The 23,690-nt window shown below is 49.6% G+C and overlaps 1 protein-coding gene across 4 annotated transcripts in view; it reads right to left on the bottom strand.

Annotated features, from left to right (window-relative positions):
• FLNB (filamin B) overlaps positions 1 to 23,690 on the bottom strand; it is a 128,121-nt gene that overhangs the window by 40,713 nt on the left and 63,718 nt on the right. For all 4 annotated transcript variants that reach the window (XM_037019380.2, XM_073230761.1, XM_017656809.3 and 1 more), the window contains exons 5-21: positions 22,884 to 23,002; positions 21,922 to 21,999; positions 20,581 to 20,743; positions 19,795 to 19,992; positions 17,135 to 17,272; positions 15,521 to 15,647; positions 14,414 to 14,550; positions 12,799 to 12,992; positions 11,690 to 11,803; positions 10,927 to 11,070; positions 10,594 to 10,717; positions 10,098 to 10,258; positions 9,015 to 9,105; positions 8,555 to 8,724; positions 4,009 to 4,126; positions 1,912 to 2,174; positions 119 to 716 (exon numbers count right to left, since the gene is read on the bottom strand). In XM_037019380.2, the coding sequence (XP_036875275.2) occupies positions 119 to 716; positions 1,912 to 2,174; positions 4,009 to 4,126; positions 8,555 to 8,724; positions 9,015 to 9,105; positions 10,098 to 10,258; positions 10,594 to 10,717; positions 10,927 to 11,070; positions 11,690 to 11,803; positions 12,799 to 12,992; positions 14,414 to 14,550; positions 15,521 to 15,647; positions 17,135 to 17,272; positions 19,795 to 19,992; positions 20,581 to 20,743; positions 21,922 to 21,999; positions 22,884 to 23,002 (2,937 nt within the window). The remainder of the gene's footprint in view (positions 1 to 118; positions 717 to 1,911; positions 2,175 to 4,008; positions 4,127 to 8,554; positions 8,725 to 9,014; positions 9,106 to 10,097; positions 10,259 to 10,593; positions 10,718 to 10,926; positions 11,071 to 11,689; positions 11,804 to 12,798; positions 12,993 to 14,413; positions 14,551 to 15,520; positions 15,648 to 17,134; positions 17,273 to 19,794; positions 19,993 to 20,580; positions 20,744 to 21,921; positions 22,000 to 22,883; positions 23,003 to 23,690) is intronic.

Below are 23,690 nucleotides of genomic sequence, written 5' to 3'. Positions count from 1 at the left end.
GGGAGCAAACTCAAGAACCAAGGTTCTCAGCACGTGAGAACACATCCAGTCTAATGTCAGTGACAGCAGACAACCGACTCTTGTGAGTTTCTAGTGCCTCCTTTTTTATGAAACCCACCTTTTCCTTCTATTCCTGGCCCAAAGACTTTGACCCTGCTGGTGTCCACGGCGGGGTCCACCTTGACCCTGGCGGGGAAGTGAGGCACAAGCTCCCCGCCATACTTCATGGTCAGCGTGTACATGCCAGCGGTCAGGGGCACGTAGGTCACTGCGTAAGTGCCATCTTTGTGGTTCTCAATACAGACTTCGGCTTTCGCTCCCAAGTCTGAGATGGCTTCCAGACCCAGGGCCCCGGGCCCCGCTTCCGAACAGTCGACGCTAAGCAGCCCAGCTTCGCCCACTTTCCCATGGTGGAGACCCGGTCCGGATGCCACCACTTTCGAGGGGTCAAACGGCATTTCAATATCAGCTTTGAAGGGAGAGCCAGGGATGTGGACTTCTTCGAAGAGAATGTTGACCAAGTACTCCCCCGGCTTTGTGGGAAGGTAAGAGACGGAGCATGTCCCATCCCCATTGTCAGAACATTCGATTTTGGCCTCGCACGGACCTTCCACGGTTAGGCCCAAACCTCCAGTTCCAGCTCCTTTGGTGTCGATGGTGAACTCAGCAGGCTTGCCCACCAGGCCACCTTCAAGGCCAGGACCGTGGGCCTTCACCTATTTGACAAAGATTAAAAGTCAAACCCTGCCTGATGCAGGTATCGCCGCTCAGCCAGCCCTGCAATCCTCACTGAACTGCATCTCAGTTCAGTGGTCCCTCTCCTGGGGGCCCGACTGGTACCTCACACTCCACTGAGTCAGAGCCACAGAGCTCTAGGCTGCTGGCTAAGAGAGGGGGAGGTGGCTGTGAAGCTGCCCAACACTGAGAGCCACAGCAGAGGTGGGGCCCTCGGAAGCATGGGGTAGAGGTGGCGGCCTCGCATCCTGTTAACAAACACACGAATGTTCCTTGGCACCCAGGGAATGGCGTCCTGGACCCCACTGTCGCTCTGGCTGCTACATCTCTCTCAACAAATCCCTCATAATAAAAAACTGAAATACAACGGGGAATACATGTCATTGCACATCCATTGAAACCCACAGAACGTATCTATGTCTACATAGTGAACCCTGACGTACACTCAACTCTGGGTGATAATGATGCCAGTGTAGCTCAATCACTTATAACAAAGGTACTGCTCTGCGCAGGCATTGTCATAATGGAGAAGCTCTAGCATGTGGGGGCTCAGGGTCTGTGGCATATCTCTACCTTCCTGTCAATTTTACTGTGAACCTAATATGGCTCTAAAAAATAAAGTCCAATAAAAAAATTAACAAATAAACAAAAAAACTGAACTGTTTTTAAAAGAGGGAGGGAATGAGGCTTTTATCTCTGATTCAACATGAGAGTTTTATAGGCTCCATGTCATTCAGGTCACAGGAAATATTCTGGGCTGCTAGGAAGACATGATAATGAGAATAGTATGCTTTCGTATTACATTATGGCAACTTCTGGTGGGCGAACTCACTCTGTGCGGACACTGGGCTGAGGCCTCCACGTTCACTATCTTACCTCACCCTTCCAGGCCAGCTTTGAAGCGAGAATCATATTACGCTAACAAATGAAGGAATAGAATTCGGGGACAGGACATGTCCCACCAAAGCCTCCCAGGCGGGGAGGGGAGCGGGGGAAAGGGCGGGAGCCGCCTGCCCAGGGAACTTCAGGCTGAATGTAGAAGAGAACCACTCTCGGCCACCGCGTACTGACTTTCCCCACACAGTTATGTTCTAAAGTCTTTGCCAGGCGGGATCGGGACTGTGGTGTTATACTTGACAACAGGGGACAAGTTCTGGTATGAAAACAAAAGCTGACCTTGGTGGGATCTGGCGGCAGCGAGGCCTCCATGGTGTAGGGGCACCCAGGCACGGGGTGCCCGTCGTAGGTCATGTCAATGGCGTAGAGCCCTTCCTCTCGGGGAATGAACTTGGCCGTGTTGCTCTCCTGGCCCACCACAGGCGCCACTAGGCATGGCACGACCTTCCTCGAGGGGCTCAAGACGGTCACGTCCAGCTTCCCCTGGCCCCCTGCCCCCCTGGTGTCAATGGTGAACTCCTGATCCTTCCCGACTTCGACTCCTGGGAAAGGAAACAAGCTGAGGTGAGGAGCTGACCCTGTTTGGCTGCAAGAACTGAGAGCAAACATGGTCTCTGGAGAGGGGAGTTGTCACTTCATACTCCAGGCATGAGTAGAGCACATCATGTCTTTTAACTTCCACCACAACCCTAGCGGGTATTAACTAGTAACCAGGCTCTAACAGATGGGAAAGTCGAGGCTCAGAGAGGTTAAGTCACATGTATGGGACCCCAAGGCTGGGACTCAAACCTAAATTTACTTGACCACAGAATCTTCTCTGCTGACCCGTCAGTTACAATCTGACATTTTCTTCTCTCCTTTAAGTACTTCTGGGGTTAACTTTATACGAAAACATTCTCATTAGCCAGTGTTTTATTTACTAATTCTTGGCAGCAAATTTAATCCTACAGCCAAGAAGGAAAAAGTAAAAGCCAGCCCATGCAGGGCACTGCAGCAAATCCTGGAAACTGACTCTCTGGGCTGTGTTGTTATTTGAAAGGTCTTTGCAAAGCCAGGGCCACAGAAAACTCACATGTTGTACTTGATAAAAGCAGGGAAAGGACCTGAACTCAAACAAATGTGCTGGGAGCACAGGGCCCCACCACAACCCTGCAAAATCCTGACTCGAGGGTAACACAGGGCCTGCCAAGACGAGCGCTACTGAGCTACGGCAGGCGGCCTCTGAGTGCCACGTCCCAAAGGCTTCTCCTAATTGGTGTCATGCGTCTCCTAGTCTGGGGCTGATACCCTCGGAGCCGTGGAGAAAGGAGGGATGAGGGGCCATATGAAAGGGCTGGGCAGTGAAGTCTCCCTAGTAAAACAAACTGCAAAATTTAAAATGAATGACATGTACTTATACTATTAAGGGCACATGCAGAGTGGGCTGCACCCCAGGGACAAAAGCTGCACCCAGCCCTTGATACAGAGCCCTGGAGCTGGGAGCTGTCCTTCACAACGCAGTGGGAGCCCCGCCTGATCCTGAGACCAGGGGAATGCGTGCCTCTGAAGTGCAGCCACTCGGCAGCCAGTGCCACCGAGCGGACGCAGGCGTGAATGTTCTCCACGACGCACTGCAGATGTAAAAAAGGCAGGCTGAAGACTTCTGGGCATAGAAGGGTAACTTCATGCAAAATAAACTTTGCCCAGTGTGTTCTGATGATCCCTAGGTGCGAATGGACGCAGAGAAGATAGAAACTGAACCATTAACTTTGGTTAATCCTAGGAAGGTGGGGAGGTGATATATTTTAAGTGGAATTTACTCTTAATGGTGATGTTCTCTAAATGAAAAATGGGCTTATGCATGACTTTCATTGAGTAACTTTATGACCATGTGTTGAAGTTCTGACACTGCATGATGAGTACATCAGTGCTCATATTACACTGTTCTCTTTACTTTTGTATATTTGAAATTCCCCCTAGTAAAACAAACTGCAAAAACTGCAAAATTTAAAATAAATGGCATGCGTTTATACTATTAAGATAGCTAACAAGCTAAAGGAAAACTAGGATGGAGCTGGGGACCGTAGTATGGTTTCTGCACGCCAGGGAGGTGACTTTCATGCTTAACTTCATGTCAACACCAGCATGGACTCAGTGGCAGAAGCAGCAGGCATAGCAGAAACTCACCGGAAAGCGATGTGCCCTGACCTCTCTTTGTAAATAAATAAAACAGCCCAGTGCCATGCCAGCAGTTACGGAAGGCTCACCCGTGCCAGCCCCTGAATTAATTGATTCATTTTCTTAATATTCCGGTGGGTGTAAGTGTCCTTGACCTCCCCCAACCCAACTGTACAAGTGAGGAGACTGAGGCCTGGTGATGGCAAGTACAAAACTTACTGTTTTCCAGCCCATTAATTCTTATCTTGCTCAAGTCCAGCGGAGCAGCGACACCCACAGTGAAAGGGCTTTTAGGGATGGGATCGCCACCGTAGGTAACCAGGACCTGCACGCTGCCCTGGAACGAGAGGAATCATGGAGCCTGTGGGCACCAGCATGCTGACCTGGTATTTACACCCCTTCGGGGTCTTTGGCTCTTCCCAGAGAGACAGGGCCCTTGATTCCAATGGATGTAGAAAGTACCTCAGACGTATTTCTCTAAGCTTCCAGCCCATGGCGAGAATGATGGTTCCCCCTGTCATCCCCATTTCTCCAGGACAAGACACCATGGCTCAGGGAGGTAAGGTCACTTGCTCAAGTCACATGCCTGGTGAGTACTGGGCTGGGCCTGGCCTGCAGCACTAGGGCCGTGTCCCTGCTGCTCCCCTACCACCTCCCCAGCACACACCCTGCCCGGCCAGGGGCAGAGCAGCTGGGTCTGGGGGCCGCTAACCAAACAAAACCATTTTTCCCTCTGACTTGGGAATCAATTTTAGGCCACCAAGCTGAGCAAGGGATTTGCAAGGGTTCACCCAGAACTGTTCTAAGACCCCCGCATAGCACAAGGTCTGACTTCCCCTATCCAGGTCAAGAGAAGAGAAGCTGCAGGTGTGAAGGTGGACTGCGCCTGTGGGTTTGCCAGGCCTCCCTCCAGCACCCTGGAGGTCACAGAGGCGTGGCACGGCCCCTTGTGCCCCAGGTATCCTGGCCCGCATTCTGCTGGCTTCCTCTCTCCGTGGTCAGCTAGCGGAATCGTCCCCCCAGACCAAGGCCCCATGAATGCCCACACTGGCTCAGAAGACTAATACCCCCCCACCTCAAACACCCGGAATAATGTGAGAGGACACAGGAGGGAAAGAAGCACAGAGGCCATGTGATGCCCCCAGAACCTGACGGGCTCGCTGGAACTCAGACCTGCAGAATGCTACTGCTGATCAAGTGTAAAAAGGGTGTAGCTTTTGGCCTATGAATGTTTTCTCACGGTCCTTTTGTCATGAAGAAGGGGAAAAGCCAAGAAAAAAATTGGTTGCATCAACGAAGTTGGGAGGATTGATGTTCCAGGATTCATCAGTGCTGCACCCAAAACCAACTGGCGCCCAGCCTGAAGGGTGTAACATTTCATGGTAAGATGCACATGGGGCAGATTCACCAGAGCTGAGGACCAGCCCAGGGACAGAAAGGTCTCCACCTCGTAATGACTAAGGCAGGGGGCCATTTGCTGTCTCAGCCACCGCAGCATTCCCGATCCCGACGGGCTGGCTCTGCCCGAGCCTCAATGTGCCCCCAAGCCCCTAACTCCTCGAGGGCTAGGCCTCACAGCGAAGCACGGGTCATGGAAAAACCGTCTCTGCCACCCGCTGTAAGTCTTGTAAGGGAAAAATCCTTCCTCATTTAAGGCCACCCATTCCATCACAGAAAGTGTGATCTCATTACCAGTCATAAAAAACAAAACAAAACTCAGACAGGAAATGAACTGTGCCTCACATAACCTAACAAGGGGGAAGAAGAATCTTGAGATCTGCACCTGCAATGGCCTGTTAAGTTTTAAGGTTCCCTCTAAGGCCTTGGAGTCAGAAACAGGAATGTCTGAACAGTGACCACTGGAGCATTTCAGAGGCCCCCCTGATTCTCTCCCCTACGGGCCTCTGAAACCTTAATCTTATTCTGCAAAATATACATACGTAAGACCCTGACCCAAAAGCTCAGGAGAGGACTGAGAGAGCCACTCTCAGCCCCCTTGTCCAGAGACCTCTGTGCCAACCAGCAGTAATGACATTCTGAGGTGGGGGCTGTTACCCTGGGAGGCTCGGCGAGCTCACGGGGTTTCCTAAAGGCACCCACAGTATACATGGAGTTTCTGATTCCCAAGGTTCCTGACCCAGCTTGGAGTTGCTGCCATTCTCTTCAGGGAAGTTTGTGAACAAAAGCACAGGAGGCCAAAGCCTCAGGGGAAACTGGCGTTGCCTAATTTCCTTTGTATAACATCAAGCCTTTGTCTGACCTTCGGGAGGGTTCTCAAGCTCCAGTCCAACAAGCCACACTCCAGCAAAGCAGAGAGAGCTGTGACCACGGAGCTCCCGCAGGAGCCGACAGGATGGGCCAGCAACACCCGGCACTGGTCCACTGCAGGCAGATGGGTGCCTCCCAGGTGTTGCTCAGGACCCTGCAGGGGCATCGGCCACAGGGGCCAGAGAGCCACGAGGCGGGCAGCCCCTGCCACGGCCTGGTCTGCTGGCTCACCCTGCACCAGGACCCATTCCTGTCTCTCCACACACACCAAGTACTTGCCTTTCTGGAAAATTCCAGCCCATCATTTCCTAAAACCATTATGAGAAGCTGTGCCGTGGGCATCAGCCCTCAAGGTACGCGCTCTGCCTGTGTGTTGGGCAAGACTTTCTGGGCTGACCCAGACCTCTTGGCTACATCCAGGAGCAGAGGCCCAAAGACACGCTTATGTGACCCCAGGGTGAGCTGTCAGCTGCTCCTCAGAAAAGGGAGATCAAAGGAGAACGAGGGTGTGGGGGCCCCACTCTCCCACCGGATCACAAAGTTCCCAGGTCATCACTGCTTGTAGGTTAAGGCTCTCGCTTGTATACCCCTCATTCAGCCATAAATCCATACAGAGCACCTTTAGCATCAGGCCCTGGGCTCAGGGCCAGGGCTGGGGTGATATATATACACACACAACATGATGGCCCTTCCTTGGGGAACTCACAATCGAAGAGAAGAGAGTTCATCTGTTTTGCCGTAGAGAAAAATGCAGAATTGTAAGTTGCCCAAATAATGAAACAGTAAACTGGTCTAAACAACAAATAAGGACTGCAGAGGCGTCGTGTGAGTCACTCGCACCAGAGGCGGGGACTGACACCAAGACCCTGCCAGGCTCCTTCAGACAAACAACCCCAAGTGGCCCTGGGCATGCGGACAGCCCTCAAGCCTGCTGCTATCAGGAAACTGGATGAACTTGACCTTGGGATGGCTCTGAAGTAAGGAGCCTCCCACTTCAGCTTCACTTCAAATACGATGAAACAGGACCTGGGCTCCTGACCTCACCTCTGCCCCGACTGGTAGGTGGGGGCGTCCACAGCAACGGGTTCTGAAGTGCTTTCTAGGGGTGCAGGTCAAAACCTGATCCTTTCTTAGTGTCTGCAACTTAGCTCCTTGCAGCTCAGCCAAAAAGCAAAAAGGTATATAGACATGGGATAAAGCAATCTCAAAATGTTTTTAGCAGTCTGTGACCTCGTGATCTTGACCAGGGTGCATGACTGTGTTTTCTGTTACTTTCCAAGGAACGCAGACAATTGGCAACAAAGGTGACGTCAAGTCGGTGCTCCCAGCAGTAAGGCTCCCATCAGCTCTCAGAAATAATTACCTGCATAGCACTAAGTGGCCCCATAAGGAAAGGGTGTTCTGTCTTTGAAAGTATTCATTTTACCAAATAATAAATGGTAAAACCATTCATCATGCCACATTATTAAACACACACACACACCCTGGAAGAAGGACATCTGGAGAGAGGAGGCCACGTGAGTAGTTTGGCCCCAGAGCTCCCCTCCCACTGCCAGGGAAGTTCCTCACAGCAAAGATTCCATCTCCAGGACGTGTAGCACCTGTGCAAGGGGACCCGTTCACCACCTCATCCTTCCCCACCAGCCACTGGCCAGCTCCTCACGGAGGGGCCGGGCAGGAGGGATGATTCTCAGGCAGGGTTTCTAAGAAAGCAGCACCCTTCTTCCCCTACAAACGGCATCTCACACGGGGGGACGGGCTCCTGTCCTCAAGAACGCAGGCACATCAGAGGTTGGGAACGACTGTTTAGAACACAATGGGTAAGTAGTAAAATTCCGGCTTTTCTGCTGGGTTACCTGCTCCTCAGACTCTAGAGATGTTGAACATGAAGCCAAACAAAATTGTAATCAAATAAACATCAATTCATACCCAGAGGTGGTTTCTTAAGGCCTCATTACCTAAAATAATCAAGCTAAGCAACCTGGATGGCAAGAAACTGTCCATATTCCCGCATTTTGTAAAAGGGGACAATCTGGGGTCCTAAATAGTTATCCTGGGCCTGAGGGCCTAAGGGCTGACCTGGCTCTTTGAGAAAAATCCCGCCACAAAAGCCTGTAAAAAGGGTAAATTAAACTAAAAGGGCAATAAGGAACAACAAAGGTGTGGCTGTTCTTGATGGATGAGTAATTAATAAGAGACCAAAACGAGCTGGTAAGGATGAGAGTGGGGGTGTTAGGAGAGGAAAACATTAGGCCCAGCATTCCAAGCGTTCAGTGCTTCTCTGCTGAACCCCAAATGGAGTGGGAGACTGGGGTGGGCAGCCATGAGCTGGCTCTCTGCAAGTTCTTGAGAACCCCCCAGGCCCTCCGGACAGGAGAGCCCGAATGAGAAGAGCCAAGTCACCCCCAATGGGGGCACCTGAGCAGAGCACGGATCAGCCCCTGGGGTCCCACGTGGCCCAGCGTGGCCGGAGCACAGGCGCCGGCAAGGGCCCTACCTGCTGAGTGGGCGTGTACTTCACGGTGTGGGAGTAGTCATAGTTATCGATGACATCCAGATCCTTTACGGCGTCGCCGGGAACGGGGCCACTGAACCGCACGTCCAGTGGGGCTTTTCCGGCCCCTTTGGTGTAGACAGTGAAGTGGGTCGGTTTCCCGTTTTCCACGCCTGGAAGGATACATCATGAAGTGAGGGAACAGGCCTGGCTGGAGTGGTTTCACTTTGAGAACCGGTCTGATGGGTTCACCAGAAGTAGCTCTAGCAAGGCTGTCAGGGCTGTGGCTGGCATCCAGCCACTGCCTGCAGCTCGGGCAGGAGCCACTACCCACAGCTCCCTCTTTGCTGCATCCCCGAACCAAAGCTGCTTGGTGGAGAGAAGTCCCGCCAGGCTGCAGACCAAACGTGCCCACTGCCGGCCTGCACCAGGCCTCCAATGGCCTCGCACACACGCATCTTACCTGCTTTGCTGAGCCCTGGGCCTTCTGCCTTCACTTTACTGGCATCATGGGAAGGGTCAACTTTGACTCTGAAAGGGCTGGCGGGGATTTCCTGTAGAGGAGACACTTTCTCAGTAGGAAAGCCCCCAAAGGAACTGCCAGAGCTCAGCCTTCTGCCCAGCACAGAGGGGAGGCCTCCGACGGTGCTGACTCCAGCGTGTGGTGAACCATGCCCGTGGCCACAGGTCAGGTTTTCATACTCTAGCATCAGGTGAGAGTCATCACTTGCCACCTATGAATGCCTGGAGTCCCTACATCACAGGCTTTGACCTGCTGTCTGCACAGCTAAAGGAACGTTTCCCACAAACAAATCTTTAACACCAAATGTTGAGTACTTAGGATGCAAAAAATACTGCCAAGAATAAAACGACAATAATATATGGAGTAAGGGGGTAGGAGATGTCCTCCAGGGACAGAGAGCTCAGTTTGGGGAATGCAAGAAATTGATCAAAAATACAATGACGGTAATTCTTCAAAAAGAAGGTCACAGACTGTCAGAATAAAGGCAGAATAGGTTAACTGGATAACTCAACACAAGCCCAACACCTTTAGGCACAGAACTGTCTCCTGAGGTTCCTGTCTTTAGGTAAGGCTAACTTGAAAACCAGTATCAGATCATTCTGTCTCAGGTACCATTTGTCCTGTTTTCACTATCACATGTAAATATGGACTCTATCTGAAACTTCAAAACTCCGCTTCCTCTAAAAGTTTAAGGGTTGAGGCCATGGTCATTGCATCAAAGAGGTCTAAGTAGAACACACCCAGACATTAATTACCTTTCAATCAAAAACGTGACAAAAGTTTATAACAAACCCATCTCTTTCCAGAGCTCTGCTTGAGCACCGAATGCCTCACTGTGCCTCCCTTTTGTTAAAAAGTGGTCAACATTTAGTGCTGGCTGGATTTTTTTCCTTCTTGGTTTTAAGGAACCAGAGTGGGAAACCATGGAGCAGAGCTCTTCAGACATTTTCCCTGTTGCTCAAAACATAGAAAAAGAAAATCTACACACAGGTGGCCAGAATGAACCCAGGCCGAAACACACACCTGAGATGCAAACAGAACCTTGATTGTGTATCGCCCAGCGGCAGGAGGCACATATTTGACCGTGAACGTGTCGTTGGCATTGTGAATGATGTCAAAATCCACGTCTTCCTCATCCTCACTTAACACCCGGGCATCACATTTAATGCCCACGCTGACATCACCTGGAAGAGACCAGCTTGTGAGTACCAGTCCACAAGCAGCAGCATGCCCCACACAAGCACTTCCAGCTCAGGTTAATTTAACACCCCAACAAAGCACCTGGCAAGATTCCAGTAAGAAACCCGAGAGAGGGAGGGTGGTAAGTCAGGGTCTGGAGAAGGGATGGAGGATGCGCGAGGACATCAAGGCACTGACACAGAGACTCACAAGACGCACGATTACCTGATCAGGTGGACTATTCCCTGCTTCAAAGTTCACTGCCCTTGAAACATTCTGAAAAGAACCTTCTTCCCCAAGGAGCAACCAACCATCACTGCACTGGGTGAAGCCCGCTCACCTTCCCCGGCCTCAGTACAGTCCACCGTGAAGTGAGTGGGCTCATTTGCCTTGAGTCCGCTCTTCTCCACGCCTGGCCCAAACACTTTGACCTTCTGGGGATGGCTACCCTGTCCGATGTTGACCTAGAGAGGGCATGGAGACAGCTGTCATCAGGGTCTCCCCGACTTGGACCCATAAAACACTGTGAGTCGACATCATTATAAAGTTCTTTGGGGGAATCCCGAGCATGCTGCCCTTCAAACCACTTGACTTCTCCGGGCCCATGAGGGTGGGCTCTTTCCACTCCAAGACTGGGCTTCTGCGCAGGCCAGGATTCTGCCTCACGACCTACCCTGTAGGGGCTGTGTGGGATGTTCACACCTCCCCAGACCACGGCAATGGTATGCTTGATGGCCTTCACCGGCGTGTACGAGCAGGAGTACGTGCCGTCCATCCGGCTCTTCGTCTGGATGTCAATGGGCTGGCCTTCCCCGTCCTGGAGAAGAGCAGGCACTGAGAGGAGGCCTGGCCCTCACACTGTCTCCATCAAATGGGGCCGCAGTGGCCTCTGAAGACAACCAGGTCACCACTTGCCCATCCAACTTAACCTCACCAAGCAACCACGACCTGTCGTATTTCCACAGCACAATGACCACGGGGTGTGGAAGACCACTTGCATTTATTTATTTTTACATATTAAGAGCAAATGGCCCAAAAAGAAAGCCATGGCCACTCACTGCTTCTTAATTTTAATTCCTTATTTAAATCCTGGGGCCAAGTTCAATTAAATTAGATAAATATATTTAATAAATCCTTGTTTACAAACCTTCCATCACAGCCAAGGCAGGCTTGGCCACCGTGATGGACGTGTACAGGGAAATCTGAAACACTCAAGCATCCACAGAATATACATCATAAAGATGAGGAGGAAAGCACCCTGCTTTGCATATCAGAATTTCATTTAACTCTCACATAATCCCATGAGCTAAATATTCTTATTATTCCCAATGGATGAATGAGGAAACTGAGGATCAGATGGATTGAGCGACTGGCCATCAAATTGATGGATCCTGTCACCTGCCAATTACCTGCGCAGGTGGCCCCTGGACACTTACCTGAGCGAATATCTTTAAGGGAGCTTTTCCAGCATCCTTAGGGTCCACGGTGAACTCAGCTAGGTTGTTGACAATGCACCCAGATTTCTCCAAACCTGGCCCATATGCTTGGACCTGGGGCAGAGGGACAATCATGATTCTCCTTCTGCGTAACGTCCTCACTAAAACCCAGTATCAAGACCCGAGACTGGGAATAGAGAAAGAATGAGATAATGTGTCTAACTTTTTACAGAACCTACATAACAGGATGGTTATGGAAAGGAAAATGCTAAAGCAGGCAGTAACTTAAAAATAAAAAAACAGTATCATTAACCTCTCAGGAAGAACAAAACTCTGAAACCAGGCCCGAATGAGCCTGGGGCTCCTCCCTTATTCTGAGCTGACATCGAGGACTTCCAGTAACCAGGGCAGGGAACTCCAGCCATGTCCAGCTTCAATGTTCTCACTTTAAGGGGACTCAGAACCTTTACCACTGACATTCCAGATGTCTGCAGCCCCAAGAGAACAAAGGACCAGCACTTGGCCAGGAGGCTGGACTGACGTCAGCCTATGGGCAGACAGCCGCATGAGCCAGCAGCAGCACACATGGGTGTGGGGCCTCCTCCTATGTGCCAGGTTGTCTCAGACTTGATGCCTATCAGCCTGCTAAGGGTTTGAGAGAAACTCCTGGAAACACTGCAAATGCTGTTCCAATTTAAGAGAAGGCCACTTTATCTGTGGAGTACCTTGAAATAATAACTACAGAAAGTGACACCATCAATAGGATGCCCTGCATTGCAAGCAAATAGCAGCTAATGGAGCCCCCTGCTTGGGCCAGACCAAGGGCTGTCCTTATGCATGTTGCCTCGTGGAATCATCCCAGGTGCTCCAGGAAGCTACTGTCATTCCATTTCATGGAGGAAATCATCTGGAGTCAGAGGGCTGTTACCTGCCCAACATTAGAAAAGTACCGATACTACCAGGATTCTAACTCACACCAGTCTTTCCTAAGCTCTAAGTGGCTCCCCCTCTGCCGCCTCTCAACATGCAGCTAAAGTCAACTCTCCGGGCACCGTGCAGAGTGCGGGGGAAGCAGGGAAGGAGGACAGAAACACGACAAGGTGATTCACCAGGTCCGGGTTGCAGTCTCCGGAGGCCGGGTGGATGAAGGCCATGTATGGGCTGTCCTTGATGTCTTCGTCGTCACACATGATGTGAACGGCATACTCGCCGGGCTCCCTGGGCCAGTACTTGACGTCACAGGAGCCATCATTCTGGTCATCGTACTCTATCTTCGCCTGGGAGGGGCCTTCAATGGCAAACCCTGGGGGCAGGAGGAAAGGGGACCCGCTCACATGGTGCACAGGGGCAAACCCTGGGGGCAGGACGGAAGGGGACCCGCTCACACTTTGCACAGGGGCAAACCCTGGGGGCAGGAGGGAAGGGGACCCGCTCACACTGTGCACAGGGGCAAACCCTGGGGGCAGGAGGGAAGGGGACCCCCTCACACGGTGCACAAGACCCATTCAGGTTACTCTCAACCCACCCCTCGGCTCCCTAAAGGCCAAGTATCGGACAGAAGATTGAAATCTGCTTCTGTCCCTCCCATAAAAGCAGCCCATCGAGTCCTCGCCAGAAACGGAGGGGCTGGATTTTCTATATATTTTGCTGTAGTTTTTGTTTTGTTTTTATATCATCTAATAGGGAAGGTCAAACAGCAAATCCTTCTGTGGGTAATATGGTAATGTGTGCCAAAAGCTTAAACCCACACCCATTCTTTGCCTACCAAATCCACTTCTGGGCTTTTATCTGAAGGAAATAACCAAGGATATGGATGAACAGTTGGAGACAAGGATATGTATTCAGCTTTGTTTTGATAGCAAAACTCTGGGAATAACTGGAGGGCCTGACAGTAGATACATCCATACAATAGAACTCCAAGGGAGCGATGGAAAGATACACCCTGTATTTACTTGAAAAAGATAGAAGGATTTCCCCTAGACATTTTTTTGTGGCAGATTAGTGTTTGTATGGGTATGTACAGAAAACAAAGTCTGGAGAGATCTATCAAAATGTTTATATCCCTATTTTTCCCTTTTTACATGCTATCACAGATGTCATCAGACTACGGCCAGTGAATCAAATCTGACCCAACACCTGTTTTTATTTCATAAATAAGGTTTTATTAGAACATGGCCATGCTTGTTTGCCGATCTATGGCCCACGGCTCTTCACGCTACAACAGCAGAATCAGATAGTTGTGGGAGGGAGAATATGACCCACGATAGTAAAATGTTTGCTATCTGGTCCTTTATTGAGAAAATTTGCTGACCACTTATCTAAAATAATCATACATACACCAGATGCGTATTTAGAATATACGTACTCTGTTATGCTCTGAAGAGTATTTACTTCCCAAATTTCTATTGTCAGCAAAATTCATTCATTCATCTAAACTAAGGTTCAGTCAACAGTATTTGCTGAATGCCTACTATGTTCTAGGAGCTGCTTCAGGAACAGCATACACAGAAGGCCTCCACCCTTGAGGTCTAACAGATGAAGGAATGATGGGCAGAAGGAAAATGGGAATGGCCATCCCACAGCAGTAGACAGAGGCAGCCTTGGGCGCTCAGGAGGTTAAGGGCAGTGATGGTCAGGAGGAGGCCCCGGCCCCTGGCCTGACACCAAACACAAGCCCCCGAAATCTCAGCCCTCCAGAGCAGCTGGTCAGCAGCCTCCGCTTACCCAGAGACCCCACTTCAGAGTCAACAGACTCCACCACGAAGTCCGCCGACCGCCCAACAATCCCTCCCAGGAGGCCGGGGCCCCATGCGCGGACTTTCTGCATGCCTGCCTCTGGGCCAACTTGAACCTCAAAGGGGCTAGAAGAAAAGGAACAGAAAAAGCATTAAAGAAGAGCAAAGAAGGAGCTAAATGCAGCCACAAGCTGTTGATACATATTCTTTCCACTGACTTTTAGCTGGAGTCCCAATCTCTCGCCAAGCCCTTCCTCCACATGGCACCCCCCACAGCCATTGTTACGTAAACAGTATACGAAGGTACCTGCTTCCAGATGCTCAGGTGGCCAATGACGTTGCACTCAAGCTATCCTGTTTTGCACTGTCCCTCTGGTCATTTACCTTTTGTGTGCAGTGCTCACTTCTGGAAGCTAGCAAATATGTATTTTTCCATACCCTGCTTATGCTATACCAAGAAAACTAGGCTGAACAGGCTTTATCCCATACATGAATTAATATGCTTTAACTTTGCTACAGGAGATTTGAGGTTTGCCTAGATTCTCAGAACCCTGTAACACTCAGGTATTTCTCAAGGTAAACTGAATGTCTTCAGAATTTAAAGTGGCCCCCAGGAGAGCTAGAAACATGAACACAGGGCAAGAAACTGCGACACCCATTAGGCAAAGCTGCAGACCCCTTGGACCCCGACTGCACTCACGTCGACGGTTATAAGGTAAAACCACAGCAGACTCTACCCCCATGGCACTCCTGAACAGAGGCGCACAGTGAAGGAAGGAGAATCTCAGTCTACATAAGGGCACACAGGCACACAGCCCACTTGCTCTCCAGTACCGCTGCTTCTGGCTCCCCTGCCTCCCACCAGCCCCAAACCGCCAGGATTTGATTTAAAGCAAGGCGGCCGAAACCACAGCTACTTTCTGCTGCTTTTGAGAATAGGCCAAATGTCTGTGTGCTGCTCTGAAAAGAAAAAAAAGAGGTTTCAACAAAGCAGATTTCTTTCCCTCCCACAGCCCAGGAAGCAACCGCTGGGGGCCTGCCCTGGGCTGAGCACGCCTCCAGAGAAGAGGGAACTCCACTCCAGCTGGAGACTCACCTCTTTGGAATGTGGTGTCCCCCCCACGTGATGGCGATGCTGTATTTCCCCGGGGTGCTGGGGTAATACTCGAATGCATAGACTCCATCCAGAAAGCCTTTCTGTTTCACCAGCTCCTCCAGACCCTCTGTGGAAGGAAACGTACCACCTTTCCAAAGCAGTCTAGGCTCAGAATGAGAATCCAAAAACACAGGCATAGCCACAAAACGTAAGCCACACACAGGAAAACTAGGTGGACCACCTCACAGTGTGGGACCCCCAAAGCCTGGGAGATTAATCCAAAGCTAAAAACAGACCCATCTCTGCTTCAGAGTGTGGGGACATGGAAGATTATACTCCCTCAGCTATGAGGGGCTAGAGGTCCTCAAACTCCTGGGTTTGTGTAAAAATAAGTCTAGTCACATCTCAATTTTTCTTAACAATCATAGCTACCAGTCTTAGCCTCCCCACAAAAACTGGAGACTATTTGCATTAAGTACCATGAGTATCTGGCATGAGTTTCAGGTTATTCTCCTGGCATATTTTTTTTAACTAGAGCTGGACAATGAAAGTGAGAAAGCTCTTACATGCTATCTATAAGAGGACAGGCTTTAGACGCTTCCCCACAAACCCGAGGCTGAGCCATCAGGTAGGAACTTGTTCTATGTTGAGCCCTGAGGTTTGGCTGGGCAAGTCATTTAGTCAAGCAACAATCCAAACTCAGAAAAAAAAAAAACACCTCCTTGGCTCCTGCAGCCCCAGAGCAGCCAGGCTCCAGGTTTGGGCAGTCTAGAACCTGGTTACCCTTGGGGCACAGCCTGCCCCAGAGCCTGGTGCTCTGAGGTCAAACATTAACTTTCTGGAGCATACAACACTCCTGCCTTAGCCTAATGGGAACACAGTGGCTGAGAGCAGTCCTGCTAGAGAGAAGGAAGCTCAGGACCCCACAGGGCATGGGAGTGAACCGCCCGACTGCCTCGCTGCAACCAGAAACATGAGCAACTTCTGTGTTCAGGGGAAACTGGAGGACGCAGGAGACACCCACCTTTGCTGTCTTCCTTTCCCGCACAGGGAGCAAGAATGAGTTCTAGGGTGCAACCCACCCCTCCACACATGGCCTGTATCTTCGAAGAAAATTTAACCTTAGGGAATTTTATTCTTCATCTGTAAGCACTGATCATAGTAATTAGGTTCGTGACATAATTTCACAGTCTCTAAAACCTGTAGTCAGAAAAGGACTAGCTCTGGGGAGACCGTGCTTCAATTCCAGCTCAGATGCTTACGAGCTGTGTGACCTTGGCCAAGACCCTTCCTCCCTGAACCTAGGTCTCCTCAAATACTAAACAGGCCACTTGAGGTGGTTGATCCAAGGACGGCATCTCCCCAGCTCCAGTATATCACTGTTTTTTCTACTCCCAGAAGCTTTCCTGCAACATGAGGCTGTCGCGTCAGCCCCTAGAGCAGACATCACTAATCAATCACTGCTTCCTTCCCCATGGGGCCAACAGACTCAGGTCTTTGACATTTCTCTCTGGGACAAATCGATCAGAACTGGCCGGGGGATGAACTACACATGCCATCACTGCACAGTTGGCCCACATCACACCTGCAACAGGGAAACAGAGGAGTACTTACTAGGACCCTTCACGGTTACGCCAAGCTCCCCACTTCCAGCAGATTTGGTGTCAACCTTGAAGTCCGCAGTCTCCCGGATGCGGACGCCTTTGGGCTGCAGGCCCCGGCCACTGGCCCGGCAGGCGTTTGGACTGCAGGCTGCAAGCACAGTTTCAACATCAATTCAACCTTTCATTCTTTAGTCAGAGTTGAGCCAGCCAAGGTAACTTGGTGCCAGCCACCAAGAAAATGTTTGCTTTGCACAAAGCGTATGCAGCAGTTGCCTAAGGTCAGGGGTCCCACTCAGGGAGCACCCTAGGCTGGCAAGTAAGGGCACAGGAGAACTCTGTCCAGCCCCACCACAGAGGGACGGGGGAACGCTCCTTTGGCAAGGAACCCAGAAAAGCACAGCGTGCGTTCACTGTGTTCCTGGTCCCAGTTGAATCTTGGCATATATCCTTCCGGTGGTAGAGAAGAGTTAAGACCTAGGGCTGGACGTTATTCAAACCTCATTGCCATATTCAAGGGCCCAGTAATTGGGAAGACTGGACCTTTTCAAGTCTGCTTGGAAAAGGCAGCCCTTGAAAATGTCTGACCAGGTTCCAAACTTCACATGAGCCACTTCTCAATGTCTAAACACTGTCATCTTCCCTGGGAAGAGCCAAGGACGATTCAAAAGGAAACCAGTGTAACCCCGCCTTGGCTGAGGCAGACAAACATTTTTAGTGTTGTTGTTACAAGGGTCCTCGGAAAGTGGGTGGCTAAAAATGCAATGGTTAGCAGTAGACACCATTCTTAATTGTATTTCTAGATGGAGTTTAAAAACCTAAAGTTGTAAGTCTAAAAATGAAGGCCAAAGGCAACCTCTAATAATCCTTACGTGAGAGATACACAAACTACTGTTTCACAGTATACGCCAGAAGGTTGATAAAAGACATTCTTGGACCCTAGGAATTTTTTTGCCAACATGGGCAACATTTCTCATTAAATATAGAAATGGGAGACTAATGGGTAAAATGCAATGTGTGTTATTAAGTCGCTTTTCTTTTCCAAATCTGACACTGCATACTTGACAGCTATCTGTACACTACAGGGTCACAGACTCCAGAAGACAAGCATCATTACTCCATAGAAGGCAGGTAATTCCTCCTCTGGCCCCTTTTCCCTGCAATGTCCTTACCTCACTATTTGGCAAACAACTGCTTCCCAAAGAGACATACACACACTCCTGCAGTTAGAGATGATGTTAGGTGGCTCATGGATGAATGTAAGTTTATAGTCACATGTTATGGCAGGTGACATTGGTTTTCCATTGTTTCTTTTTTACATAAAATCACTTAAGTAGGGGAAGGTTAGTACCTCAAAAGAAAAACAACTCTATGAATTAAATATTAAATAGTACAAGTGATGGCTGAACGAATGTTCGAGAAATTGAAAAGGCAGCCCCTGAGTGCCAGAAGTTGGAAAACACTATTAGAACTAGGAAAGCTGTTTAAAATTCTCTCTTGCATTATGTCAAAGAAAGTCTTCTTTAGGGATACATTAGTTTTCTTTTTCTTTGTCAAAGGAAGAAAAGTTGGTCATACCAGAAAGAAGTCAAAACAGGATGACAACACTTCCCTTGGAGGGCTTTAATGTGTCTTAAAAAAAAGAAATGCTCATGGAAATTCTGAACATGGGCAATCGTCTCAACATGAGAAGGGTGGCTGCTCAGTTCCTGTCAACACGAAATGGAGCTAAAGAGTTCAAAGGAAACCATCAGATTCTCTACCGTTTTGAGATGTCTCAGAGATTGAACTGTAATTAGAAAGTGGGTTTGGGTCTGGCTGGCCACGTAGGAACACCTGCCCTGTAATTTCCTGAGGTCACAAGAGCACAGGCCCAGCTGACATCTGCAGGCAGCACGAAGAACTGGCACAGGAGCCCCACCCAACCAGCCCTTACCAAGCAAGATGCCTCGGGCCCAGGGCTCTCAATAGGAAGCCAACAGCTTCGGGGTCCAGGTTGGCCCAGAGGCAGGACTCAGAAGAGGAAGCCAGGTCTGCAGACGCAGATGCAGAGGACAGAACAGGGAAACGCAGGTGTTGGTTAGGGAGGCGACAGAATTGGAGGAAAAAAATAGAGCAACAAAGTTGAAGGCAAAAGAGTTTAACATTAGAGAAAAATGCATGCTTCGCTGCAGGAGTTTAGCGGCACCGTTAAGGGATCAACACAGACCCGGGTTCTACGCTCACTGACGCCGCCTACTCCATGCTCACTGACACGGAAGCTCCAGTGTCTCCACCTGCAAACTGGGGATAATAATGCTTGGAACACACAGGCTGGTGTGATGACCACATGCAGGGGTGCAAAGTGCCTGGCTGTGGGGGCTGCAGCGCCCCAGCAATGCCACCCCCGCCGACCTCAGCCTCCCACCCCTCCATGAGATGAGGGCTGTCCCGCATGAGTGTTCTGGGAGGATTGCTGAGTTAATACTTAGCTCACTGCACAGCTCACAAGAAGACATTAGTATTTCTACCCTGAGGACAAAATAAGCCACTTCCCACAGCCCTGGCAGAAAGGGGCCAGGTGCATGTTCAGTGGTGTCCCCCTCCCACTCTTCTCCTGGCCTGGGAGCCCAGCTGTGCACATGTCAGCCTCAACGCCCAAAGCAGAGGGTAGTCCGCCGCCCCAGCACTCACCTTCCCCGACCTGCACGACAAAGGGACTCTTCGGAATGGTGTCCCCAGCAAAGGAGACCTTGACCACGTGGGGGCCGGGCTGCACTGGTTTGTACACACACCGATACACCTGGTTTCCTTTGTCTTCCACGAGCAACTCCATGGTATTCTTCCCCTGGGGGTCCTCCACCTCCACGCCGATGTCCCCCACGCCGGCACCTGGGGACAGCGAACATGCCACGAGCCTGAGCCACCTTCTCAGGAGGCTCGCTGCTGACGGGCCCAAGAGCAGGTACAAAATGCAAATCAAAGGAGACACAGAGGAGCCCGAAGGTCACACCAAGACATTAGCAACGTTTTCTGGTCGGGAGATAAGGGTCATGGCCGAACTTCCTTTTTCTCCTGTTTTTCTACTTTCTAAATTTTCTGCATTGAAAAGAAAACTGACAAGTCAAGAATTGTGTTTTAATCATTCCTCTTTTTCTCCCCCCGACAGGACCTTGCATTGAATTTGGCCTAGGGGATGATTCTGGAAACTTGGTTTCTTTGGAACATTCATTTAGTCAAGTGTATACAGAGATGGACTGACTATTAATAATTAAAGTCAAGCTTGACTACAAGATCTTAGAGAAGGAAAAGCAGGTTTTGAAAAATCCACAAATAAAACCAACATATTTGAAAATGCTACTTTTGTTGCTGGTTGCTTGAAGTAGAAGACAAAAAGGGAGAGATTCCAAGCCTTTCGGTCCCTGTGGGGTTATCTCAGGTTTTGAAGAAAGCTTGACCCATGGACGAGAGGCATGTTACCTGCCGTGTAGATGTCAAAGTAGGTGGGCTTGTTGGCGATGTTCCCTGCAGCTTCTAGGCCTGGGCCTTTTGCGGTGACTTTACTGGCGTCTCCCTGGGCCTTGTCGACATTCACTTCAAATGGGCTCTTAGAGATGTGCTGTCCTGCAAAGAGGACTGTGACCTTCAAGTGACAGGTGAGATATAATTACTTTCCCAAGCCCGAGACCACCGTATCAAACTGATGGTCATCTCTTCTATGCTCCTGATTCTGTACACAAAGGTGGCTGCCACCAGGAGCCCTGGCTGAACGGCCTAAATGGGACTCCCACCTGGCTCCGACAGCCACACAGCTGGGCCTGGGACATCATGTTTTTAGCAAACCAAAAATACATTAGATATGCAATGGCTCCACAGTAGGATACAAATACTAGTATTTGACCTCCCAGACACTGGACACTTTAAGGCAGCTGCAGAAGGGGCCACCGCCCACCCAGAATGCAGTGCAGTTCCAGGATTTCAAATCTGGAGTCGAATTTTTCAAGGGACTATAGCCATTCTCAGGTACATGGACCTGAGACACAGTACAGACTTTCATCTAAATTTTGCAACAAATTCTCATATTTTAAATTTTAAGGGGTACTGGATTGGGTCCCATAGGAACTGAATAAATTAATCACATCATAAATGTTCCCTTCTGTATTTTTTTCCAAACTCAGGATGTTCTAAGGGTGTAAGAGAAATCTTCAGCCATGGCTGCAGGTGAATTCACTAAAGCCCCAGGGGGCAAGTAAGGTTTATGTCTCAAAGTCTCAGTGTGGTACAAAGGCATTGGCCTCTCTGTGCTGCAGGAAGCTTTCTGCCAATGAAAAGCACACTCCTGGATGACCCCTCAGCCTCTGTCCTATAAGCTAACTGGACAGCAGCTCAAACAGGACCCAAAATGTTGCTGAGACAAAGGGCCTGGGATCTGGACTCCTAACACGTCTCCAGGCACATGAGTGGCCTCCACTCCACGCCAGTCAGCTGACCTTCTCTGGGCTCAGGCCTCACTGTGGACGTGCGCTCTGGAGCACCTCAAAGGGGAATACTTCTGCAGCAGCTAAGCCCACAGCTCAGCAGGTAACTCCAGGCTTATGGCAGTAACTATTCTTAACATCTTAGGACACTGCAGAGAACTAAGAAGCATTCAACCAATCTAGATGTGTTAGCTTCTGTCTCAAGTTTGATTCACAGCAATCCCAAGTTCTCTATAATGCATGCTTTTATAGTCAGAAGTTCACTTAAAAAACCACTCTTCTTCCACACATATCAAAGCAAGCCCAGAAGAGCCATCCGAACAACAGCCATGACCCATCTTACTTTGTGCAGCCCAGTGACCTTGGGCAGATACTCCACAGAGTATGTCTTGTTCTTATCACTGTCAGGGGTCACTTGTGCCTAGGACAGAACATAAGTGACAGTCAGAGAAGGTACTGGGTATGATTACAGGCATGCGGTGCCAACCTACAGCCTGCAGAAGCTGTCCTGGCTATTTCCTGCCCCACCATTCCTGCAGGACAGAGGCCCTAGAGCAGCAGTCCGATGTCAGAGACACAAAATCACGTAGCACAAAGGTATAACCAAGCCAGGACTCTTCACTGTCTCAGGGCTGGAACTCTATAGGTGAGAAAGCCTGTGAACCAAGTCACTTAAACCTTTACTGGCCCAGTAGTTACTAAGAGCTTATGAAACACCAGGTGCAATGTCAGGTACCAAAAATAAAAAAAATCAGGCACAGTCCTTGCCCCAGGGGCAGAAATAGGCAATATGCCAGCAAACTTAGAATTTCAGATGGTGCTAAGCACTAGGAATAAAATAGTTTTAAGAAGACAAGCAGATAGAAGGAACAGTGTGTGCAAATGCCCCAAGGGAGGAACCAAAGGGTGGTCAGAGCAGGAAGAAGGCAGGACATCAATACTGTTTCTGCATTGTATCATATTATGCATTGTATCAGTATTGTTACTGTACCAGTATTATACTGTTATTACTATTCTGGCCATCAGTATCTAATACTTTCACTAACAAGGCCTTTGCTTAATCCAAAGTATCCTTTATATCATTAAACAATGTGTCCTTGTATATCAATTTATATTATTTTCCAAGGCACAGCCCTCGAGCAAATTTCTTTAACGGCTTGCTGTAAGCCTCAGGAATCCTTTTAGTAAAAAAAAGTTATTGTTGTGGGTTATAATGAGGAAAACGGAGGCACAGTTCCTGGCTCTGTTACAAACCCAAATTCTCTGTGGGATGCTGACAGGGGGCGGCGGCAACGCCCAGCTCACCTCTTCCTTGTTCCCTTCTGGGTCCTCAACAAACACCATCACGTCTCCCTGCCCGGCGCTGATGGTGTCCACAGTGAACCTGGCGGGCTGCTTCACCATGTTTCCGGTGGGCTCGATGCCTGCCACAGGTTTACACAAGCACATTACCAGCTGGGCCAGGCCATCGCCCACCCTGTCCCTTTCAGGGGACTGAGGGGGGAACCAGGCCTGCAGCTGCCACGTGAAGGACAGGGACAAATGGCCGTAACAAGTAGAATTGAACGGGCTGAAAGCCTGAATTCGTCCTTGTTCTTCAAGCATTCTAAAATATCCAGAGCAAGGCAGTCTGGTGTGTATAAAATTGTGAAAAACAATGTGGTAACCAGCAGTGGGGCTTGTCTCAAGGGTGGTGACCCAGAAGAGGAATGGGGTGTGGGGGAATGGCTCCTTGTCCATTACAGACCGTTTTGTGCTTCAGTTGACCCTTTAACAACACAGAGGATGGGGCCACTGGTCCCCACACAGTCAAAAACCCATGTATGACTTTTGACACCCCAACCACTAATAGCCTACCATTGACCAGAAGCCTTACTGATAACATAAACACATATTTTGTATGTTATATGCATTATGTACCATGTTCCTTCAAAAGTAAGCTAGAGAAAAGTTTTTTTCAAATTGTCGCATACCTGCACAAAATTTTCCAATATATTTATTGGAAAAAATCTGCATAAGTGGAAACCCACGTGGTTCTAAGTTGACTGTATGTGAAATGTTTAAAAATTGCACTCAATTATTATGTTTTTAAAATTAAACTTTCAAATTACA

The sequence above is a fragment of the Manis javanica genome, chromosome 3 (assembly GCF_040802235.1).
Source record: "Manis javanica isolate MJ-LG chromosome 3, MJ_LKY, whole genome shotgun sequence".
Lineage (NCBI taxonomy): Eukaryota > Metazoa > Chordata > Mammalia > Pholidota > Manidae > Manis > Manis javanica.
This window is presented reverse-complemented; position numbering and strand designations above follow the sequence as displayed.